The sequence below is a fragment of the Pogoniulus pusillus genome, chromosome 5 (assembly GCF_015220805.1).
Source record: "Pogoniulus pusillus isolate bPogPus1 chromosome 5, bPogPus1.pri, whole genome shotgun sequence".
Lineage (NCBI taxonomy): Eukaryota > Metazoa > Chordata > Aves > Piciformes > Lybiidae > Pogoniulus > Pogoniulus pusillus.
In genome coordinates this window covers 9853107-9874457 of record NC_087268.1, presented here as the reverse complement: position 1 = coordinate 9874457, position 21351 = coordinate 9853107, and the positions used below count along the sequence as shown (strand labels likewise).

Sequence of the window (21351 nt, the reverse complement as noted above, 5' to 3'; positions counted from 1 at the left end):
ACACAGTACCCCAGCTGAGGTGACACCAGAGCAGAGTAGAATGGCAGAATCGCCTCTCTTGACCTTCTGGCCACTCTTCTTCTAATGCAGCCCTGGATGCCATTGGCTTTCTGGGCTGCAGCTGCACATTGCTGACTCATCCAGCTTGTCCCCAGCAGGGAGGTGCTCCAGCTCTCTGATCATTTTCACAGCCTCCTCTGGACATTTCCATGTCCTTCTTGTGTGGGAGCCCCAGAACTGGATGCAGTTCTCCACATGGTGTCTCACGAGAGCAGAGGGGAAGAATTTCCCCTAGTGCCAAGTGGAAAGTCTGCTGTGGTACCTTAACAGGTGAAGCCATATCCTGCTCTTTAAAAGGCTTGGAGTGAGTTAGAAAGTAGCTCAGTTCATTTTATGTTGCATCCTGCAATTTCTTACCATCTGACTGTTTGTGCATTGGTCCAAGGAAGTGGAAAAGCACACTTTGCCATTTGCTTTTTTTATGCTGTTCCCTCTACCTCAGTTATAACCATTAAATGGATTGTAACAGTCACCACTTAGTGAAAACCAAGGCATGCTGCTTCTTGGTCTTTGTACCTTGTAGTACTGGAACTATGTATGTGTACAAATTTCATGCCAAACCACTTCAAATCCTGTCTTGCCTCCAGTACCTTTCTACCCAAATTTACACCCAGTCAGTTATATTTATCAGTACATTAGCTCAGAACCGAGTTCAGCCTGTTATTTCCTGCACTTGATTGTTTTGGCTTTAAAGCTGCCATTACAGATGTCAAAATTAGACTGCTTGTGCTCCTCCACCACAGGGCAGGGTGGGGGAAGAGCAGGTTCCATTGTAATGGAGACTTCATTTCCTCTCTGTTGAGACAACCGTTGTGAAACAATTAGCTCCTAGCCAAGCTGGCAGCTCATGGCTTGGACAGATTCACTCTGTGCTGGGTCAAGAACTGGCTGGATGGCAGAGCCCAGAGAGTAGTGGTGAATGGTGCCACATCCAGTTGGCAGCTGTCACTAATGGTGTTCCCCAAGTATCAGTGCTGGGCCCAGTCCTGTTCAATATCTTTATTGATGACCTGGACGAGGGGATTGAGTCCAGCATCAGTAAGTTTGCAGATGACACCAAGCTAGGAGCAGGTGTTGATCTGTTGGAAGGTAGGAGAGCCCTGCAGAGGGACCTGGGCAGGCTGGATGGGTGGGCAGAGGCCAATGGGATGAGATTTAAGAAGGCCAAGTGCAGGGTTCTGCACTTTGGCCACAACAACCCTGAGCAGTGCCACAGGCTGGGGACTGACTGGCTGGAGAGCAGCCAGGCAGAAAGGGACCTGGGGGTACGGATAAATAGTAGTCTGAAGATGAGGCAGCAGTGTGCCCAGGTGGCCAAGAGAGCCAATGACATCCTGGCCTGCATCAGGAACAGCGTGGCCAGTAGGACAAGGGAGGTTATTCTGCCCCTGTACTCAGCACTGGTCAGGCCACACCTTGAGTGCTGCGTCCAGTTCTGGGCTCCTCAATTCAAGAGAGATGTTGAGGTGCTGGAACATGTCCAGAGAAGGGCAACAAAGCTGGTGAGGGGCCTGGAACACAAACCCTATGAGGAGAGGCTGAGGGAGCTGGGGGTGTTTAGCCTGGAGAAGAGGAGGCTCAGGGGTGACCTCATTGCTGTCTACAACTACCTGAAGGGAGGCTGTAGCCAGGTGGGGGTTGGACTCTTCTGCCAGGAAACCAGCAATAGAACAAGGGGACACAGTCTCAAGTTGTGCTGGGGGAAGTATAGGCTGGATGTTAGGAGGAAGTTCTTCATAGAGAGAGTGATTGGCATTGGAATGGGCTGCCCAGGGAGGTGGTGGAGTCACCATCCCTGGATGTGTTGAAGAAAAGCCTGGCTGAGGCACTTAGTGCCATGGTCTAGTTGATTGGCTAGGGCTGGGTGCTAGGTTGGCCTGGATGATCTTGGAGGTCTCTTCCAACCTGGTTGATTCTATGATTTCAGCAGGCTTAATAGTATAGTATCGAGTGAAGTTGTTCTGTCATTTTAAACAGCTTTTAATCTTAAGCAGATGTAATAAATGAGTTATATAAAGGCATATAGTATGTCTGTAATAGGAAGCACTGTCTCTTTTTGTGAACCACTAGGGCAGGAAAAAATAGCCTCCAAATCATACAAAAGCAGAGAATAACTTCGAGAAAACTTATGTTGTAGCTCTAAAGCAAAACCAAACTTGCTTGTGCCTGTAGCCTAACCTGATGCTTTTCCATTCAAGTACGTAAAAATCCTCAGAACTTTCAAGTAAAAGGTCAAAATAATTCCAAAAGTTGTTTGGTTTGGTTGTTTTACAACTGTTTTAAAAAAAACAAACATCAGCTGTAACAGTTGCAATTTTCTAGGTCTTTTGTATTGTTGTAATGTAGGGAATGAAAGATTGCAAGATGCTTTGTAGTATTGATCATTGCCTTTCAAGAGCCAACTGATTTTTCATTAAAGCTCAGGTTGATGCTTCTCAAAAAAAAACCAAAACCCAGAACTTTGAAGATAGAATAATATATTTCTCTGATATGCTGTTGATTGTATGAAACTGCAATTTTGGGCTGTGCAGACTTTGAACTACAGAGTGGACACCAAGCTAGGAGCAGGTGTTGATCTGTTGGAAGGTAGGAGAGCCCTGCAGAGGGACCTGGGCAGGCTGGATGGGTGGGCAGAGGCCAATGGGATGAGATTTAAGAAGGCCAAGTGCAGGGTTCTGCACTTTGGCCACAACAACCCCAAGCAGCGCTACAGGCTGGGGACTGACTGGCTGGAGAGCAGCCAGGCAGAAAGGGACCTGGGGGTACTGATAGATAGTAGCTGAAGATGAGCCAGCAGTGTGTCCAGGTGGCCGAGAGAGCCAATGGCATCCTGGCCTGCATCAGGAACAGCGTGGCCAGTAGGTCAAGGAAGGTTATTCTTCCTCTGTACTCAGCACTGGTCAGACCACACCTTGAGTACTGTGTCCAGTTCTGGGCTCCTCTATTCAAGAAAGATGTTGAGGTGCTGGAGCATGTCCAGAGAAGGGCAACGAAGCTGGTGAGGGGCCTGGAACACAAATCCTATGAGGAGAGGTTGAGGGAGCTGGAGGTGATTAGCCTGGATAAGAGGAGGCTCAGGGGTGATCTTATTACTGTCTACAACTACCTGAAGGGGCATTGTAGCCAGGTGGGGGTTGGTCTCTTCTCCCAAGCAACCAGCAACAGAACAAGGGGACACAGTCTCAAGTTGTGCCAGGGTAGGTATAGGCTGGATGTTAGGAGGAAGTTCTTCCCAGAGAGAGTGATTGGCATTGGAATGGGCTGCCCAGAGAGGTGGTGGAGTCGCCACCCCTGGAGGTGTTCAAGAAAAGCCTGGCTGAGGCACTTAGTGCCATGGTCTAGTTGATTGGACAGGGCTGGGTGCTAGGTTGGACTGGATGATCTTGGAGGTCCAACCTGGTTGATTCTATTCTATGATTCTGTTTTATGTTATGATTCTATGTTACTTTATTAAATGTTATGTTTTGATTTGTTTTCCCTTTATTTAAACTCTGGAGTCAAATCTGTTCTTGGAAATAATGCAAATCAGACTTTATATTCCAATATTTTGCTGTGGCTGAATTCAATCAGGATTTACATTAGACAAACTGCTGCAATAATTGTATGGTGATTAGTTAAAGTACAGCCTCTCACAATGTTTTCCCTTTTATTCTCCTTGCAGCTGAACGAGATATCAATGTTTTCTGTGGAGTACAGACAATCACTATGAAGATAAATTTTTGCACAGTTCTTTTCTCTGGTTATTCCGAGACGGATCTGGCGCTGAATGGGAAACATGGGGATGCCCACTGCAGGGGCTTCATCAATAACAACACCTTTCCAGCAGTGGTCATTTTCATCATCAATTTGAGTACTCTGGAATCCTGTGGAAACACTTTAGTGGTGAGACAAAGTCAAAGTGAAATTGTGGTGTGGTTGTTTATTCCTAGGAGATCTCCTATCTTCTACAGAAAATGTTTAATTTTTCTTACCCAGTTAGAAACATTTTGCATTCATCCAAGGAAAACCAGAGACATTTGATGATCCTGATTAGGCTAATAATCAATAATTTTGATTAATTTATAATCTTGATTATTAATAAGAAAATACACCTCTGATGGGAGAGTATATATTTAATTAAAGTTTATTTAAGTTATTATTTAATTTAAGTTTCTATTTTCTTTCAGTGACAAACTGAGATTTTGCTTTTCTCTAAGCTATTTTTAAAACTCATTCTGAACATGATGTAAATTCTGCTGAAACTTTTCCAATACCTGCTAGGAAAATGAAAGCAAAATACTTTGAAGAGTGGGTCAGGTAGAGGAGAGTTATAATCTGGGTACCTACTTGTGTGCTCTCAGGCTGAGTCCCTATTCCTGGAAACATTCAATGTCAAACTTGATAGGGCCCTGAGCAGCTTAATGTAATTGGAGATGTCCCTTAGTCACTGCAGGAGGGTTGGACAACATGACCTGTGAGGGTCCCAATTGTAGAATCACAGAATGGTTTAGGTTGAAAGCAGCCTCAAAGCTCATCCAGTTCCAACCCCCTGCCATAGGCAGGGACACCTCCCACTAGAACAGGTTCCTCAAGGCCTCACCCAACCTGACCTTGAACACCTCCAGGGAGAGAGCATCTGCAACCTCCCTGGGCACCCTGTGCCAGTGTTTCACCACCCCCACTGGAAATAACTTCTTCCTAACATCTAGTTTAAATCTCCCCTCTTCCAGTTTAGACCCATTACTTATCCTGTCATTACAAGACCTTGTAAATCGTCCCTCCCCAGCCTTCTTATGGCCCCCCTTCAGGTACTGGAAGGCTACTACAAGGTCTCCTTGAAGCCTTCTCTTCTCCAGACTGAAGGGCCTCAGCTCTCGTAGGCGGTCCTCATAGCAGAGGTGCTGCAGCCCTCTGAGCATCTTCGTGGCCCTTCTCTGGACTCACTCCAACAGTTCTGTGTCCTTCTTGTGTTGGGGGCTCCAGAATGGTAGGCAGTACTCCAGGTGGGGTCTGATGAGAGCCCTTGATGCATTCTGTAACCCTGTGTTATGAGAGAGGCTTGCTGACTGATCTTACATGTTTTGCAATGAAACAGCAGCTTCAGGGTGAACATCACAGAGGAGATAGTCTGGTCAGGGGGCCCAACCCACAGTGAACACCTCTGCTAGCTGTGCCTCGAGGGGTTTCACCTTCTTGGAAGATCTGAGCTCAGTATGGAACTACTTGGCAACAAAATGAAGTTTTCCAGCAGAATTTGAATGATTGACATTTAAAAAAAGAAAAAAAGTTGTTTAATCTACACTCAATTCATGACAGAAATGTCAAAATGTGAGCCTGAAGTTCAGATTTGTGCATTCAGCTCTGATCTCATAGTGCATGGCCACGCTGTGCTGTGGTGTTTTACTGGTTTGCCTGGTGTGACTTCAGTGTCTCCATTTTATGTTTCATAGATCGGTTTGTGTTGGAAGGGACTTTGCAGATCATCTACTTCCAACCCTCCTGACACTGGTCACCTTCCACATGACCAGATAGCTCAAGGCCTCCTGCAGCCTGGCCTCAGACACATCCCGGGAGGGGACATCCACAGCCTCCCTGGGCAGCCTGTTGCATTGTCTCACTGCCCTCACTGTAAAGATTTCCCTTCTAGTGTTAATATTTAGTGCACATCTTTGTTCAGTTAATGACTAAATCTAAGACTTAGCTGTGGGTAAGTTTTTGGAACCAGAATCTCTTCCAGGAGCTGACTTCTGATCTCAGAGCTGGGCAGCTCTGTTTTGTATCTGTATCATTTCATTTTCCTCGGTTAAGCTGCCTCACTCTGGATGGGTAGAGTGGAGGAATTCAAGTCTCAAGCCTTGTAAAGCAAGGGAGAGGAGAGTGGTACAGTCTGTGTGTATACCACGCTGTACAAGCAGTGAGCAGTTGTATCAAATATCTATGAATACCTTGCAAGTCTAAATTTGTTTTTCTTTTGAAGGCTTGTACTCCACCTGGAATTCATACTTGTGCTTGATGATACCTGTCAGCTTTTATAACCCCCTTGATTTGCTGCTAAGAGTTTTGCACAACTGGGCTGAAATATTTTGTGTGCTCTGTGACCTTTTTGCCTCAGACTGAGTTTTCTTTCAAAAAAATCAACAACAACAAACCCCAGTTCAGCAAGTTCAAGGTTCTCTTTCTCTATTTTTCCCTGACAAGCTGTAGCATCTCCATGACTAGCAATAGAATAATTTGCCAGGAGGCAACTTCTTCCTGTTCCATCATGTTGTAAACTCCTTGAACTTGCTATTTCATTATCAAACTACTAAAATCATGTTTAAAAAGGCCCACAGTCCTGTAACTCCAAATGATTGGGATTCCCTGTGAAGCCCCATTAGGGCTGCACAGGATACAAAGATGAAGTAGCAGCAGCTAAAAATAGAAGCAAAATTCCTCTCCTCCTCTGTCACTTTATGGATGTCAGGCCACAAAGAAAGAGGGTAAAGGGGAAGGGAGCATTTCTTATCATGTTCACCACATTGGAGTAGTACAATCCCATGCATTTCTTGGCTGTGTTTCACAGCAAACACCTTCAAACTCATTTGCAATAAAAACAAATACAACAGTTCAGGCAGAGCTTGGGTACAGCTCAGGCCTGTCTGTAGATACAACTTCTGATTCCTTGGAGGTGGGGTGGTGAGGAAGCTAAACAGCTGTACAAGTGTTCTAGGCTATGATTTTAGGCAAGGAATAGATCCTGGAAATTTTTATTTCCATCATTTTCTTGCCATGTAGTAAATGATGTGATACTGTTGTCAAAGCGTGTAGCTGCATGTCTCCCAGCCACTTTTACTGTAGACAAATCAAAATACCTGCTGTGTATGCTGTACCAAGTACAAAATACTACAATTCGTGCACCTCAGAATGGTTCTTCCATAATTAAATGTCTTTTAAAGAAACTGTGTATTCTGAAGCCATTGAAAGCATCTGTTTTGCCAATGCACTTATAGCAAAGAAGCACTGTGTCACAAGTCCACTGAAATGTTGATTTGCCTTCTGTGCCCAGGGAGACACTCATCTGGTGTTTGCAAACCACCTCTGTGTTCAGATCAGCAGCTCTAGATGTGTAGTGGTTTGGGTCTTCCCCACCCCCCCATGCTTTGGAAGTCACCCAGACTAGACTCAGCCAGCTCTGGAAATTTGAATGAAGCTTATATTTGCAGCTAGCACAATATACAGGCAGATATTTACTGTATATACAGTTATAGACAGAAATAGACAAGGTAAAAGGTAATGCAGAAACACAACAGCCCTCCCAGAAACCTGAGTCCCCAGGAGGGGCTCCCAACTGCCCTTCCACCTTCTCCCACCCCTCTCCACCTTACCCCAGTCCCAAGGAAGAATGGAGGTTCAGCCAGGGGGTTAGGAAGCAAAGTGGATTAATCAGAGAGATGGCAGAGAGGGTAGAGAGAGAAAAATGCAGCTCTGAGCTCCCCAGCAGAAGAAGAAGTGGTGCCTTATCTATGTTTGGATTCTTGATCTTATACCTCTCAGCAAGCCTATGAGTGAATTAGACATCAGCATTGTTTTTTCTCTTTCACAGCCTGTGATCTCATCTTTCTCACCAAAACATTCTAGCTAGGCTCAAACTAGCACAAGATGGAGTGGGGCAGGGCTGCTACCTGGAGGAAAGTGTCCCTCTGTTTTCTGGAGAGCTGTGTACACTGTGATCCAGAGCAACACAAGATAGCATGTGTCTGAGGACTGAATCACAGAATGGTGGGGGTTGAAAGAGACCTCTGGAAATCATTAAGTCAACCTCATAATTTCCTGCTTGTATAACTAACAAGGGGTAGAAAACAGAGGGCTTCACTACAGTAGGCAGCCTCCTGGTAACATCCCTGACCCGGGCCCCAGGGAGGCAGCATATGTAAGCTCGTTTTAAGCTATTTTTTTTTAACAGTTTTTCCCAGTCAGTCATGAGAATTAAATGGGAAAGCTCAAAACAAAAAACCAGCTACCTAAAAATAGTCTTCCAGGATCCACCAGTTGCTTTCAACTATTGCTTGAGTCTGTGTTTTAAAAATGGGGATATCCCTTGCAATTTTGGTGAGGTGAAAAACAGGACACTAGGAACATGTTATTAAACTTGGTTAATTTTGGAAGATATTTCTGAAGATATCTCTGGATAAATTATGGGAGTAAAGCATCAATGTCCTCAGGTGTTTTTTTTTGTTTCACAATGAACTTTCTGATAATAGCAATTTTTCTGTCTTCCCCCATAGGTATCCTCAGCTCGAGGTATCAATGCTTATGGAAATACCTCAGTGGTGCAGATAGGTAATGTCTCAGGATATATTGATACTCCAGACCCTCCAACAATTATCAGCTATTTGCCTGGGCTTCTGTACAAATTTAGCTGTAGCTATCCACTGGAGTACTTGGTGAACAATACACAGCTTGCTTCGTAAGTGGTCCTTTTATTTCTACATGTTTTAGTCTCACTTTTGTGCAAGCCCATGTATATCTGTGTGTGTGTACATATATATGCAAGTCCATGTATGTCCGTGTGTATACAGATATATGCAAGTCCATGTATATCTCTGTGTGTGTGTATACAGATATATGCAAGCCCATGTATATCTGTGTGTGTATATATATGCAAGTCCATGTATATGTGGGTGTGTATATATATGCAAGTCCATGTATATGTGGGTGTGTATATATATGCAAGCCCTTGTATATCTGTGTGTGTGTATATATGTGCAGGCCCATGTAAATCTGTGTGTGTGTATATATGTGCAGGCCCATGTATATCTGTGTGTGTGTATATATATATGCAAGTCCATTTATATCTGTGTGTGTGTACATATATATGCAAGCCCATGTATATCTGTGTGTGTATGTATGTGCAAGTCCATGTATATCTGGGTGTGTGTATATATATGCAAACCCATGTATATCTGTGTGTGTATATATATGCAAGCCCATGTATGTCTGTGTGTGTGTACATATATGTGCAAGCCCGTGTATGTCTGTGTGTGTATATATATATGCAAGTCCATGTATATCTGGATGTGTATATATATGCAAGCCCATGTATATCTGTGTGTGTATGTATACGTGCAAGCCCATGTATATCTGTGTGTGTACATATATATGCAAGCCCATGTATATCTGCGTGTGTGTACATATATATGCAAGCCCATGTATATCTCTCTCTGTGTGTATATATATATGCAAGCCCATGTATATCTGTGTCTGTATTTATATATATGCAAGTCTATGTATGTCTGTGTGTATATATATATGCAAGCCCATGTCTATCTGTGTCTGTATTTATATATATGCAAGTCTATGTATATCTGTGTGTATATATATATGCAAGCCCTTGTCTATCTGTGTCTGTATTTATATATATGCAAGTCTATGTATATCTGTGTGTGTATATATATATATGCAAGCCCTTGTCTATCTGTGTCTGTATTTATATATATGCAAGTCTATGTATATCTGTGTGTATATGTATATGCAAGCCCTTGTATATCTGTGTCTGTATTTATATATATGCAAGTCTATGTATGTCTGTGTGTATATATATATGCAAGCCCATGTCTATCTGTGTCTGTATTTATATATATGCAAGTCTATGTATATCTGTGTGTATATATATATGCAAGCCCTTGTATATCTCTGTGTATGTATATATGCAAGCCCATGTATATCTGTGTGTATATATATACGCAAGCCCATGTATATCTGTGTGTGTGTATATATATATGCAAGCCCATGTCTATCTGTGTGTGCATTTATATATATGCAAGCCCATGTATATCTGTGTGTGTGTGTATATATATATGCAAGCCCATGTCTATCTGTGTGTGCATTTATATATATGCAAGCCTATGTATATCTGTGTGTATATATATAAATATGCAAGCCCATGTATATCTCTGTGTGTGTATATATATACGCAAGTGCATGTATATCTCTGTGTGTGTATATATATACAAGTCCATGTATATCTCTGTGTGTGTGTATATATATGCAAGTCCATGTATATCTCTGTGTGTGTGTATATACATATGCAAGCCCATGTATATCTGTGTGTGTATTTATATATATGCAAACCTATGTATATCTGTGTGTATATATATAAATCTGCAAGCCCATGTATATCTGTGTGTGTTTATATATATGCAAGCTCATATCTGTGTATGTGTATATATATGCAAGTCCATGTATATCAGTCTGTGTGTACATATATATGCAAGACCATGTATATCTGTGTGTGTGTATATATATATGCAAGACCATGTATATTTGTGTATATATACATATGCAAGCCCATGTGTCAGTATTCTCAACACAGTAATACTTAGCTCTGCGATCGTCCATGGAAGGGGAGAAGCACGGAAGAAAACAGGTGACCCAGAAGAAATTTTGTGGAATCATTGTATGAGATAACATAGTTTATGAAGAGAGCTTCAGATAATGTAAAACTTCCCTTAAAAATCAGGTGCAGGGATGGCAATATGTCAGCAGGAATAAAATGGAAGTTCTTCATGAAGCAGGTTGCAAGCGTGTGAGCACAGTGCAAGAGAAAATATTTCCAGGAGTAAAGCTTGGTTTTTTTGGTCACTTTGCCTCTCTGCTAATTATTTTTCTGATTTGTGTTTTTTTTCCATGCTATCCATTATTTTCTGCCTAGTCAAGGTTGTCATTGTTTCTGCTATAAATTCCTTTTGCAGAAGTTTATAACTCAAATGCATCAATTAAGTCCATGTGATATGACTCATCGAGGCTTTTTAAATTGTTTTAATGATAAAGAGCACTGAAGTATGTAAACACAAAAATAAGATACCTTTCTTCATGATGATTTTTGGTTTCTGGTTCTCTTGTAGGTCATCAGCTGCTATTTCTGTACGAGAGAACAACGGTACATTTATCAGCACTTTGAATTTGTTGCTTTACAATGTGAGTATAAAACACACCAGTCTAACCTGCAATAAATTAATCTCTGCAGTGTGTGAGTACAAGCTGCTTTGGAGTAGCAAGGTATAAACTCCTCTGCATTATTTGCTATTAGAATCACAGAATTATGGAATTGTTTTTGTTGGAAAAAGCTCTAATGTTAAGTCCAACCTCAGACCGCCACAGATATTAACCATGTCCCAAAGTGCCATTACCACCTTCTGTGATGGTGACTCTACTGCCTCCCTGGGCAGCCTGTTCCAATGCCTGACCACTCTTGTGGGAAATAACTTTTTTCCTAATGTCCAACCTAAACCTCCCCTATCACAATTTCAGGATGTTTCTTCTCATTCTGTCACTTGATGCTATGGAGAAGAGACCAACCCCTACCTCACTCCAATCTTCTTTCAGGGAGTTGTAGAGAGCGGTGTGATCTCCTCTTAGCTTCCTCTTCTGCAGACTAAACAACCTCATCTGCTCTTCATAAGACCTGTCCTCCAGACCCTTCACCAGCTTTGATACCCTTATGTGGGCATGGTCCAGCACCTTAATATCCTGCCCACAGTGAGGGGCCCAAAACTGAGCCCATTGTTTGAAACGTGGCCTCACCAGCGGCAAGTATGATACAATCGCTTCCCTGCTCCTGCTGGTCACACTATTTCTGATCCAGGCCTGGATGCTGGTGGCCTCCTTGGCCACCTGAGCACACGTCTGGCTCATATTCAGCTGGCTGTCAACCAGCATCCCCAGGGCCTTTTCTGTTGGGCAGCTTTCCAGCCCCTCTGCCCCAAGTCTGTAGTGTTCCATGAGGTTGTTGCAACCCAGACGCATCACTGAGCACTTGGCTTTGTTAAACCTCATACAATTTCATGTTTAATCTCATACAATTCTCTGTTAAAACTTATACAATTCTTTTACCACTCCTCTCATTGACCAGGCCTTTCATAGAATCATACAACTGTTGAGGTTGGAAGACACCTCTCAGATCCTTTCACCTGAGCAGTTTTGTTTCTGGATTCCCATGTCCTTTTCATCTACATGTTGTCTTGTATTTCATGGTAGATTAGGAACTCTTCCCACCACTATCTGAAATTTCCCAGACTAACTCTGACAGCTTGGAAGTAAGATGAAACTATATTTAGAGCATAGCAAAATTCACAAGCATATATACACAATATATGTACAAGTATTTGCAATTATATACAAGTTAGAAGTAATACAGAAATCCAAACTCCCTCCTGGAATGAAGAAAACTGCCCAGAAGGGCTCAGAGCTACCCCACTCTCCCTCTTCCCTCCTCCCTCTATCTCAGACAGGCAACCAAATCAAAGCAGAAGCTTATGTGTTAGTTGCTGAGGTTAGATATCAAAATAGATCTGGGTTATAAAAAAAAAAGGAAGTGATAAGATGGAAGGACACAGACCAGAGAGAAACAAACAGGGCAATGTCCCAGGACAAAGGGAGAGCACTGTTTATTTTTTGACTTTTTATCCCTCTCAGCAAACCAGTGAATGATATATACATCATCATTAGTTTCTTTTCACAACCAACTATTTCTCTCATTAAAATATTCCAATTGGCCTCAAACCAGCACAATTTATATGGCTGGTTTTGGAGTGCTGGAGCACTTCCCCTAAGGAGACAGGCTTCAAGAGATAGGTCTGTTCAGCCTGGAGAGGAAAAGACTCCAGGCAGATGTTATAGCAGCCTTCCAGTACCTGATGGGGGCTATAGGAAAGCTGGGGAGGAAGTTTTTACAACAACTTGTAGTGATAGAAGAAGGGAGAATGAATTGAAGCTGAAGACAGGAGATTTAGACTGGATATTAGGAAGCAATTCTTTATAATGAAGGTGGTGAGACAATAAAACAGGTTGCCCAAGGAGGTGATGGATGCCTCCTCCCTGGAGTTGTTCAAAACTAAGTTGCATAAGGCTTTTAGCAACCTGGTCTAGTGGGAGGTGTCCCTGCCCACATCAGTGGGATGGGAACTACTTGATCTTGAAGGTCCTTTCCAATCCAAATGCTTCTGTGACTCCATGATACACAGTCTCTTTGTTCAGTGTTTATCTAGTTTCTCGATATGAAGCTCTGGCTTTCTGTTGCAAAGCCATGTGACAAATCAGTTGTAGTAATAATCATAGAGTCAACCAGATTGGAAGAGACCTCCAAAATCATCCAGTCCAACCTAGCACCCAGCTCTATCTAGCCAACTAGACCATGGCACTAAGATCCTCATCCAGTCTTTGCTTGGACGCCTCCAGGGACGGCGACTCCACCACCTCCCTGGGCAGCCCATTCCAATGCCAATCACTCTCTCTGGGAAGAACTTCCTCCTAACATCCAGCCTAGACCTCTCCTGGCACAGCTTGAGACTGTGCCCCCTTGTTCTATTGCTGGTTACCTGGCAGAAGAGACCAACCCCAGCCTGGCTACAGCCTTCCTTCAGGTAGTTGTAGACAGCAATGAGGTCACCCCTGAGCCTCCTCTTCTCCAGGCTGCACAACCCCAGCTCCCTCAGCCTCTCCTCATAGGGTTTGTGTTCCAGGCCCCTCACCAGCTTTGTTGCTCTTCTCTGAACACCTTCTTGTGTTTGCTTCTACTGTACTTGCCCGTGTGTGCATGTGCTACTGCGTTTATGTGTGTGTACGTGTCTATAGGTAAGTAATACTGATAGTACTCTGCAGAGTTCTGTAAAAATATTCCAAACCTGTTCCCTCAGCATCAAACTATCACTTTTGCTGCTGTATTTTTACGTTCAAGCCTCATCAGGGTCTTTTGATCAACTGTAATTGTAGCGAGGGGTGTAAAATTTGTTCCTGCTGTAGTCGTTTCCCCATTTTTTAAGGGCTTTCAAGATTTTTAAGGGTTAAATATTTTCCACAGCATTCAACTACCACTTATTCCACATATGTTAAGTGATTTAAGTTGAATGTACATTATTGTAAAACCTTTTATTACCTAAATATGGCTGGTGACAGTAAACCATGAAAAACGCGCAGACCTCTACTTAACATTAATCCAGGAAATGATGTGTTCATGTTGATTAACGTTTTTATTCATACATTTTAAATACCTGATTTAAATATCAGATTTTCAATCCATCAGGCATCTTTTTTTTTTTTTTTTTTCTGGTGAATTATGAATCCCTCTTTTTCTCCTTGTTTTGTTTTGTTTTGCATTGTGATTCGTGCCAACGTGATGCAGAGCTATAATTCATGCATCTGATTTAAAAGTCAGTGTTTTATGCTTTGAACATAATGAGCTATAAATATTGTAACAGGATGGTTTTTTTTTTTCCAATGGCATGCTTTGGGGGAAAAAAAACCAACTCCATGTTTGTTTGGCAGAGCAGAGCTCCAAGTAACAACCTCTAATCTGTTAAAATGAAGAATATCCTGCTCTCATTTTTTTATGTAAACCTGGGAGCAGAAAGATGAGGCAGGGTAGGGGTTGACAAATGTCTCAGTTTTTTTCAGGACAAGCACTGACATCCACATTTGGTGCCTTTCAGGGCCCAATTCTGCAAACAGGTATCAGTGCTATTGATGCTTGTACTGAGCACTTTTTTTTCCTCAAATACTACATGGAATCATAGAATGGTTTGGGTTGGAAGGGACCTCCAGAAGTCATCTAGCCCAACCCCCTTGCAGTGATCAGGGATTCCTCCAATAGATCAGGTTGCCCAGAGAGCCACTGAACCTGACCTTGAATATCTCCAAGGGCAGGGCCCACAACTACCTCTCAGGGCAACCAGTTCCACTACTGCCACGGTGAAGAACACCCTCCTAATGTCCAGCCTAAATCTACTCTTCTCTAGTGTAAAACCATTGCACCTTGTCTTATCACAGTGAGCTTTTGCAAACAGTCCATTTCCACTCTTCTAGCAGGTCCCCTTCAGGTACTGGAAGGCTATTAGGTCTCCCTGGAATCTTCTCTTCTCCAGGCTGAACAACTCAGCCTACCGTTGCTGCGGAGGTATTACAGCCCCCTGATCATTTTTGTGGCCATCCTCTGGACCTATATTGATTCATAATTGAGGGCTCTAGAGCTGGGTACAGTACTGCATCTGTGGTCTTAACAGAACAAAGTGGCAGAATCACCTCTCTCCATCTGCTGGCCACACTTCTGATGCAGCACTTGATGTGACTGGCCTTCTGGGCTGTGAGCACACACTGTCTGCTCGTGTCCAGCTTCCCATCCACCAGCATCAGCAAGTCCTTTTCCTTAGGGCTGCTTTCCAACCCCGGTGAAGGACCTTGCATTTGGTTTTGTTGAACCTCACAATGTTCACCTGGGCCCACCTCTCCAGCCTATCAAGGCCCCTCTGGATGACATCTTGTCCTTCCATCTTATCAACAGCACCAGTCAGCTTGGTGTTTTCTACAGACTTGTACTCAAGCCCACTGTCTATATAATTAATATTAAACAGTACAGCTTCTGGTACGGACCCCTGAAGGACACCACTTGGCACTGTTCTCCATCTGGACTTCACCAGTCAAATCCATATCTCTCCAACTTAGCACATAGGATTTTGTGGGGAACCGTGTCAAAGACCTTTCCATAGGTCATCCCTTGTCCACTGCTGTAGTCTCTCCATCGTAGAAAGCCACTAGATTTGTCAGGCAGGACTTGCCTTTAGTGAAGACATGTTGGCTGTCTTTCATCACCTCCCTGTCTTCTGTATCCCTTGTCAGAGCTTCTGGGAGAATCTGCTCCATGATCTTTCCAGGCAGAGAGGTCAGGCTGACAGGTTGGTAGTTCCCAGGGTCCTCCTTTCTACCCTTTTCAAAAATGGATGTAATGTGCCCCTTCTTCCAGTCACCAGGGACTTCACTTGACTGCCAGAACTTATCAGATCATAGAGTCACAGAACCCTAGAGGTTAGAAGTGACCTCCAGAGATCGTCGAGTCCAACTCCCCTGCCAAAGCAGGATCACCAAGAATAGTCTGCACAGGAACGCATCCAGGTGGGTTTTGAAAGTCTCCAGAGAAGGAGACTCCACAACTCCCCATGGCAGCCTGTTCCAGTGCTCTGTCACCCTCACTGCAAAGAAGTTTCTCCTCATGTTGAGGTAAAACCTTCTGTGCTCCAGTTTGTAGCCATTGCCCCTTGTCTTATTGCTGCTGACCAGCAAAAAGAGATTGGCCCCATCCCCAGATATTTGTACATATTGGTAAGATCTCATCTCAGTCTTCTCTTCTCCAGACTAAACAGCCCCAAGTTTCTCAGTCTCTCTTTATAGAAGAGATATTCAAGTCCCCCAGTCATCCTCATGGCTATCTACTGGACTCTTTCCAGCAGGTCGCTGTCTCTCCTGACCTGGGGAGCCAAAAATTTGGCACAGTATTCCTTGTGTGGTCTCACTAGGGCAGAGTAGAGGTGGAGAAAAACCTCTCTAGGCCTGCTGGATGCACTTTTCATGATGTACTCCAGGATGCAGTTGACTGTCTTGGCCACAAGGGCACATTGCTGTCCCATGCAGAACTTGCTGACCACCAGGATTCCGAGGTCTTTCTCCATGGAGATATTGCGACTGGTGGCTACATCAGCCAATGCTCTCAGGACTCTGGGATGCCTCTCATCAGGTCTCATAGACCTGTGCATGTTCAAGTTCCTCAGATGGTCACAAACCTGGTTTTCAGGAACAGTGTAGGGACTTTCCTGCCCTTATCCCCATCCTGTGTTTTTTTTTTAAACTTGAGAGGTGTTGGGAGAAAGGTTACAGTGAACACTGAGAAAAAACAGTTGTTGAGAACCTCAGCTTTCTCCTCATCTGTTGTTACTAGCTCACCATTCTTGCTCTTCAGGGAGAGACACTTTAACCTTCCGTTTCTTAGATGAAAGATAACTGTAGAAGCACTTCTTGTTATTCTTCACATGCCTTGTCAAGATCAGGTCCTACTATACCCTGGCTTTCCTGAGCTCATCCCTACACAATTGGGCAGCATCCCTTCTCAGGATACCTGGCCCTGCTTCCACTGATGGTGCAGCTCCTTCTTGCCTTGTAGCTTGACCAGCAGATCTCAACTCTGTCAGGATGGCCTCTTCAGTTCCTTGCTACATTTCTTGCACCTAAGAATCAAGATCTCTTTCATTCCTTGTGGATCTGCCAGCTCTGTTCTGCTGTGGTGTCCCTGAGGACCATTTCCTACTGACTAACTCCTTGAAGAGCTGGAATTTTGTTTGTGTGTAATTCAAGGTCCTGACTGTGCTCCTTGATCGATTTGTGACCCTTAGTACTGCAAATTCCACAAATGCATGATCACTGCAGCCTAGGCTGCTTCCAATCTTGACATCGCTGGTGAGCTCACCTACATTGGTGACCAACAGATCCAGTATTACATCTCCTTGGGTAGGGTTGTCTATTTCCTGTCTCAAGAAGTTATTGCCAAGGCACTCCAGGAGCCTCCTGGATTGCCTACAGCTCGATGCCTTGATTTTCCAGCCAATGCCAGAGCAGTTGAAGTCCCTCATCAAGACAAGGGCCTGTGAACATGATGCTTCCTGTAGCTGGATTAGAAATGCTTCATCCCTAGGCTGCTCTTGACTGGAAGGCCTATGGTAGACTCTGACCACAAGGTTTCTCTTCTTGCCTTGATCTCTAATTCCAACCCATATGCTTTTGACTTGCTCATGGCTGTTCTTTAGGGACAGCTCTTCACATTCAATCAATTTCTTAGCATAGAGGGCAACACCTCTGCCCTCCCTTCCCCTCCCGTTCCCCTCTTGTCGCTTCTGAAGAACTTGCAGCAATCACTAACCACACTCCAGTCATGGGACTTGGAAGGGATCCTAAAAATCATCTAGTTCCAACCCCCTGTGCCATGGGCAGGGGCACCTCCCACTAGACCAGTTTGCTCAAAGACTTATGTAGGCTGATCTTCAACAGTCTCAGGAATGAGACATGCACAACTCCTCTGGACAATCTGTCCCAGTGTGTCACCACCCTTGTACCTGTTCTCCCAGACTGCTGCTTCAAATAGATAAAACCTGCTGACATTGGTATCTCCACTAAATCAAGAAAGCTGAACAACCTTACCTGGGAAAGGGTACACTGTGAGAGCCCACTTAACCTTCTCATTCAGAAATCCAGAGTAGCTCCCACATTTGCCTATCAGTTTCAGGAGACTTGCTGATGTATCAGGGAATGATGTAGGTGATAGGATGAAGGGAAATGCCCTGAAATTGTGCCAGGGGAGCTTTAGGTTGCATATTAGGAAAAATATCTTTGCTGCAAGAGTAGTCAGATATTGAAACAGGCTGCCCAGTGAGGCGGTGCAGTCACCATCCCAGGAGGTGTTCAAGAAATATGTGAACGTGGCACTCTGGGACATGGTTTAATGGCCATGGTGTTCGGTCAATGATTGGACTTGAGGATCTTGAGGCCTCTTCCAGCCAAGACAATGCTATGATTCTCTAAAACAGAATCCCCAGAAGAGTTTCACAGGTAAGGCCAGTCAAATTTCACTGATCTTTAAAGACAAACTCGTAAGCTAATGTTCTAGCATTGCATTTTGCTTCTCCCCTTATGGAGGACAAAGTAAATTACTCTCTTACATAGAAAGGTCACAAAAATTAGATGGCCATTCAGTCTGTGGATGCAGATGGGTGGCATTTCTGGTTAATTGAGACAATGTTTTGTTTGTTTTTTTCAGGATTCAACCTACAGCCAGCAACTCCTCATCCCAAGTACAGGTTTACCTTTGAAAACCAAAATATATGCAGCTGTAAGAGCAACCAACCTGGATGGCAGGTACTCTAAAGGATGCTCTTTCCTTGCTTGCTCTTTGGCTCTTGGTGTTGCAGTTTTTCTCTGGTTTAGAAGCAACTGTCTTTCTTCATAACCTTTGGTATGCCAAAATAATGGTTTGATAATCACTGCTCTAAGCTAGAGGCTATCAGCAGCTTGATGACGAATGCCTATCTTGCTGCTGTCCTCATTAGGGAAGTTTTCCTGTTTTATTCTTTGCATCCTGTATTTCTGTTATTTGAGAAAGGGCCTCTGTAAGATCAGTGAGAAACTGCAGAGCTTTGCAAAGTGGCCTGGTTTTGATTTCTAGTTCTATGTGGCCGTGACTTCTGAGAGGAGGTTAACTTGTGTGGAACCAAATGATTTGATTCCTGCTGTGCTATGCTGCTGAGTGTAAGTGGTGGGAAGAAGCAGGTGATGCATGTGGAACGCAGATCTTGTACGTGCCCTGTTAAATGCAGTAGCTCAGCTTCAATGTCGCAGCCTGCATTGCCAGTTTGCATGCTTGCCTACACTGCCCTTTGATCTTATCTCACTCATTCTCCACTCTCATTATTACATTGTCAGTTCCCCTCATCTGTCACTTTGCTCTTGCTCTCTGTGCAGGTGGAATGTTTTGATGGACTACTGTTACACTACACCATCTGGTAATCCTAGTGATGAACTTCGATACGATCTCTTTTTCAGGTAGGTCCTGTGAAAAGCCAATATTTTGTGGGTCCTTCCTTAAAAAAAAACAGTAGTGGTCTTCTGAACTGTCTGGAATGCCTAAGCTGATGAAGGGTCTAGAGAACCAGCCCTATCAAGAGCAGCTAGGGGAACTGGGGTTGTTTAGTATGGAGGAGTCTGAGGGGAGACCTCATTGCTTTCTACAACTACCTGATAGAAGATGGGAGTGAGGTGGGGATCTATCTCTTCTCTTCCCTAGTATCAGGTGATAGGGTGAGAGGAAATGGCCTGAAGTTGTGGCAGGGGAAGTTTAGATGGGATGTAAGAAAAAAATTATTTCTTGCAAGAGTGGTCAGGCATTGGAATAGTTTGCCCAGGGAGGTGTTGGAGTCACCATCCCTGGAGGTGTTCAAGAAACACGTGAACATGGCACTTCAGGATGTGTTTTACTGGCTATGGTTGTCTTATGTTGATGGTTGGACTATGGTGGTATTCTATGGTGGTATTAGCAGGGAGGACCAAAGGTTAGGCTTACAGATAACATGTCAGGATTTATCTTGTTTGTGGGCATAATCACAGAAGCAAGTGCAAAAGTATAAGAATCATGAAGGTAGAGAAGCATATCTTTGAAATGCTTGTAGGAGAGATACCATAAACATGCATACTGGATAACAAAGGTGGCCTTTATTTCAACAAAGGTGCTCTTGTGATGAATGACAGTGATATAAAGCATCATAGACTCCAGTTTGGGAAAGCAGTTAAGCAAATGATGACAGATAAATAGATGCTGCTGCTTTTACTCCCAGCAATAACATTTATTTGAGTTAGAACTCTGAAAAGCATCTTGGCAGTATCTCAGGTTAAATCTTAGCTGTGGCACTTGCTGGAGTTACCTGTCTATACCAGTTAACAGCCCTGATTACTTTTTGCTGTAGGCCTCAAGTTTCTTTGGGCACTGGAATTAAATGGTACTGTGGTTATAGCTGTTATGTTGCAAAACAAAACAGAGTTATGCTATAGGGGCAATGTTTTTTAAACTAGAGCAGGGTAGATTTAGATTGGACATTAGGAAGAAGTACTGCGTTATGAGGTTGGTGAGACACTGGAAGAGGTTGCCCAGTGACTTTGCAGATGCCTCCTCTCTGGAATTGTTTAAGACCAGGCTGGATGAGGCTTTGAGCAACCTGGTCTAGTGGGAGGTGTCCCTGCCCATGGCAGAGGGGTTGCAACTAGATGATCTTTCAGGTCCCTTCCAACTCAAGCCATTCTGTGATTCTATGAATCCAGGCTCTGACTACAGAAAATTTGCCTCATAGAAAAGAGCTTGAATTGCACATTGAGCTATGGGAAATTGTTGTTGACCCCATTACAGACATGGGTAAACAAAAAAGTAAAGGCCATATCTGACCTCTTGTCAAAATCAAGCCTTCTCCCATAGGGCCCTATGAATTTCATTTCAGCACAGGACTGTGCAGCCCAACACACAGGTTGTTGCTGCCCACATGACATGAAGGTGTGGAGTTTTATTCCAAGGACCTAAAGTACTCATCTTGCTGCTGAAGTTGCTTATTCTCAGTCAGGGGGTTCAAAATGCAAATACAGCTGCTTCTTATTTTTAATCTTCTCTACAAAAAATAGCTGTGACAAGGACCCACAGACAACTATCATTGAAAATGGCAAGAGCCAGATGGGCCGGTTCTCCTTTGAGGTGTTTCGCTTTGTGAAGCACAAGAACCAGAAGATGTCTACAGTCTTCCTTCACTGTGTGACAAAGCTGTGCAGAGCAGATGACTGCCCCTTTCTTGTGCCAGTAAGTTTCAGTGGACAGAAGAGGCTGCTAACTATCTCTTGTCTAAAATAGGCAATGCTGGAGGTACTTTGCAGACAAATACTGTGGAAGATTGGATGGCATAGAATGAAGGTGATTTGTAGAGTAAG

General features: G+C 43.7%; 1 protein-coding gene across 5 annotated transcripts in view; it reads left to right on the top strand.

The window, feature by feature from the left end:
- ZPLD1 (zona pellucida like domain containing 1) overlaps positions 1-21351 on the top strand; it is a 152313-nt gene that overhangs the window by 119923 nt on the left and 11039 nt on the right. For all 5 annotated transcript variants that reach the window (XM_064143174.1, XM_064143169.1, XM_064143172.1 and 2 more), the window contains 6 exons: positions 3722-3942; positions 8304-8485; positions 10923-10995; positions 18650-18747; positions 19351-19431; positions 21052-21223. In XM_064143174.1, the coding sequence (XP_063999244.1) occupies positions 3722-3942; positions 8304-8485; positions 10923-10995; positions 18650-18747; positions 19351-19431; positions 21052-21223 (827 nt within the window). The remainder of the gene's footprint in view (positions 1-3721; positions 3943-8303; positions 8486-10922; positions 10996-18649; positions 18748-19350; positions 19432-21051; positions 21224-21351) is intronic.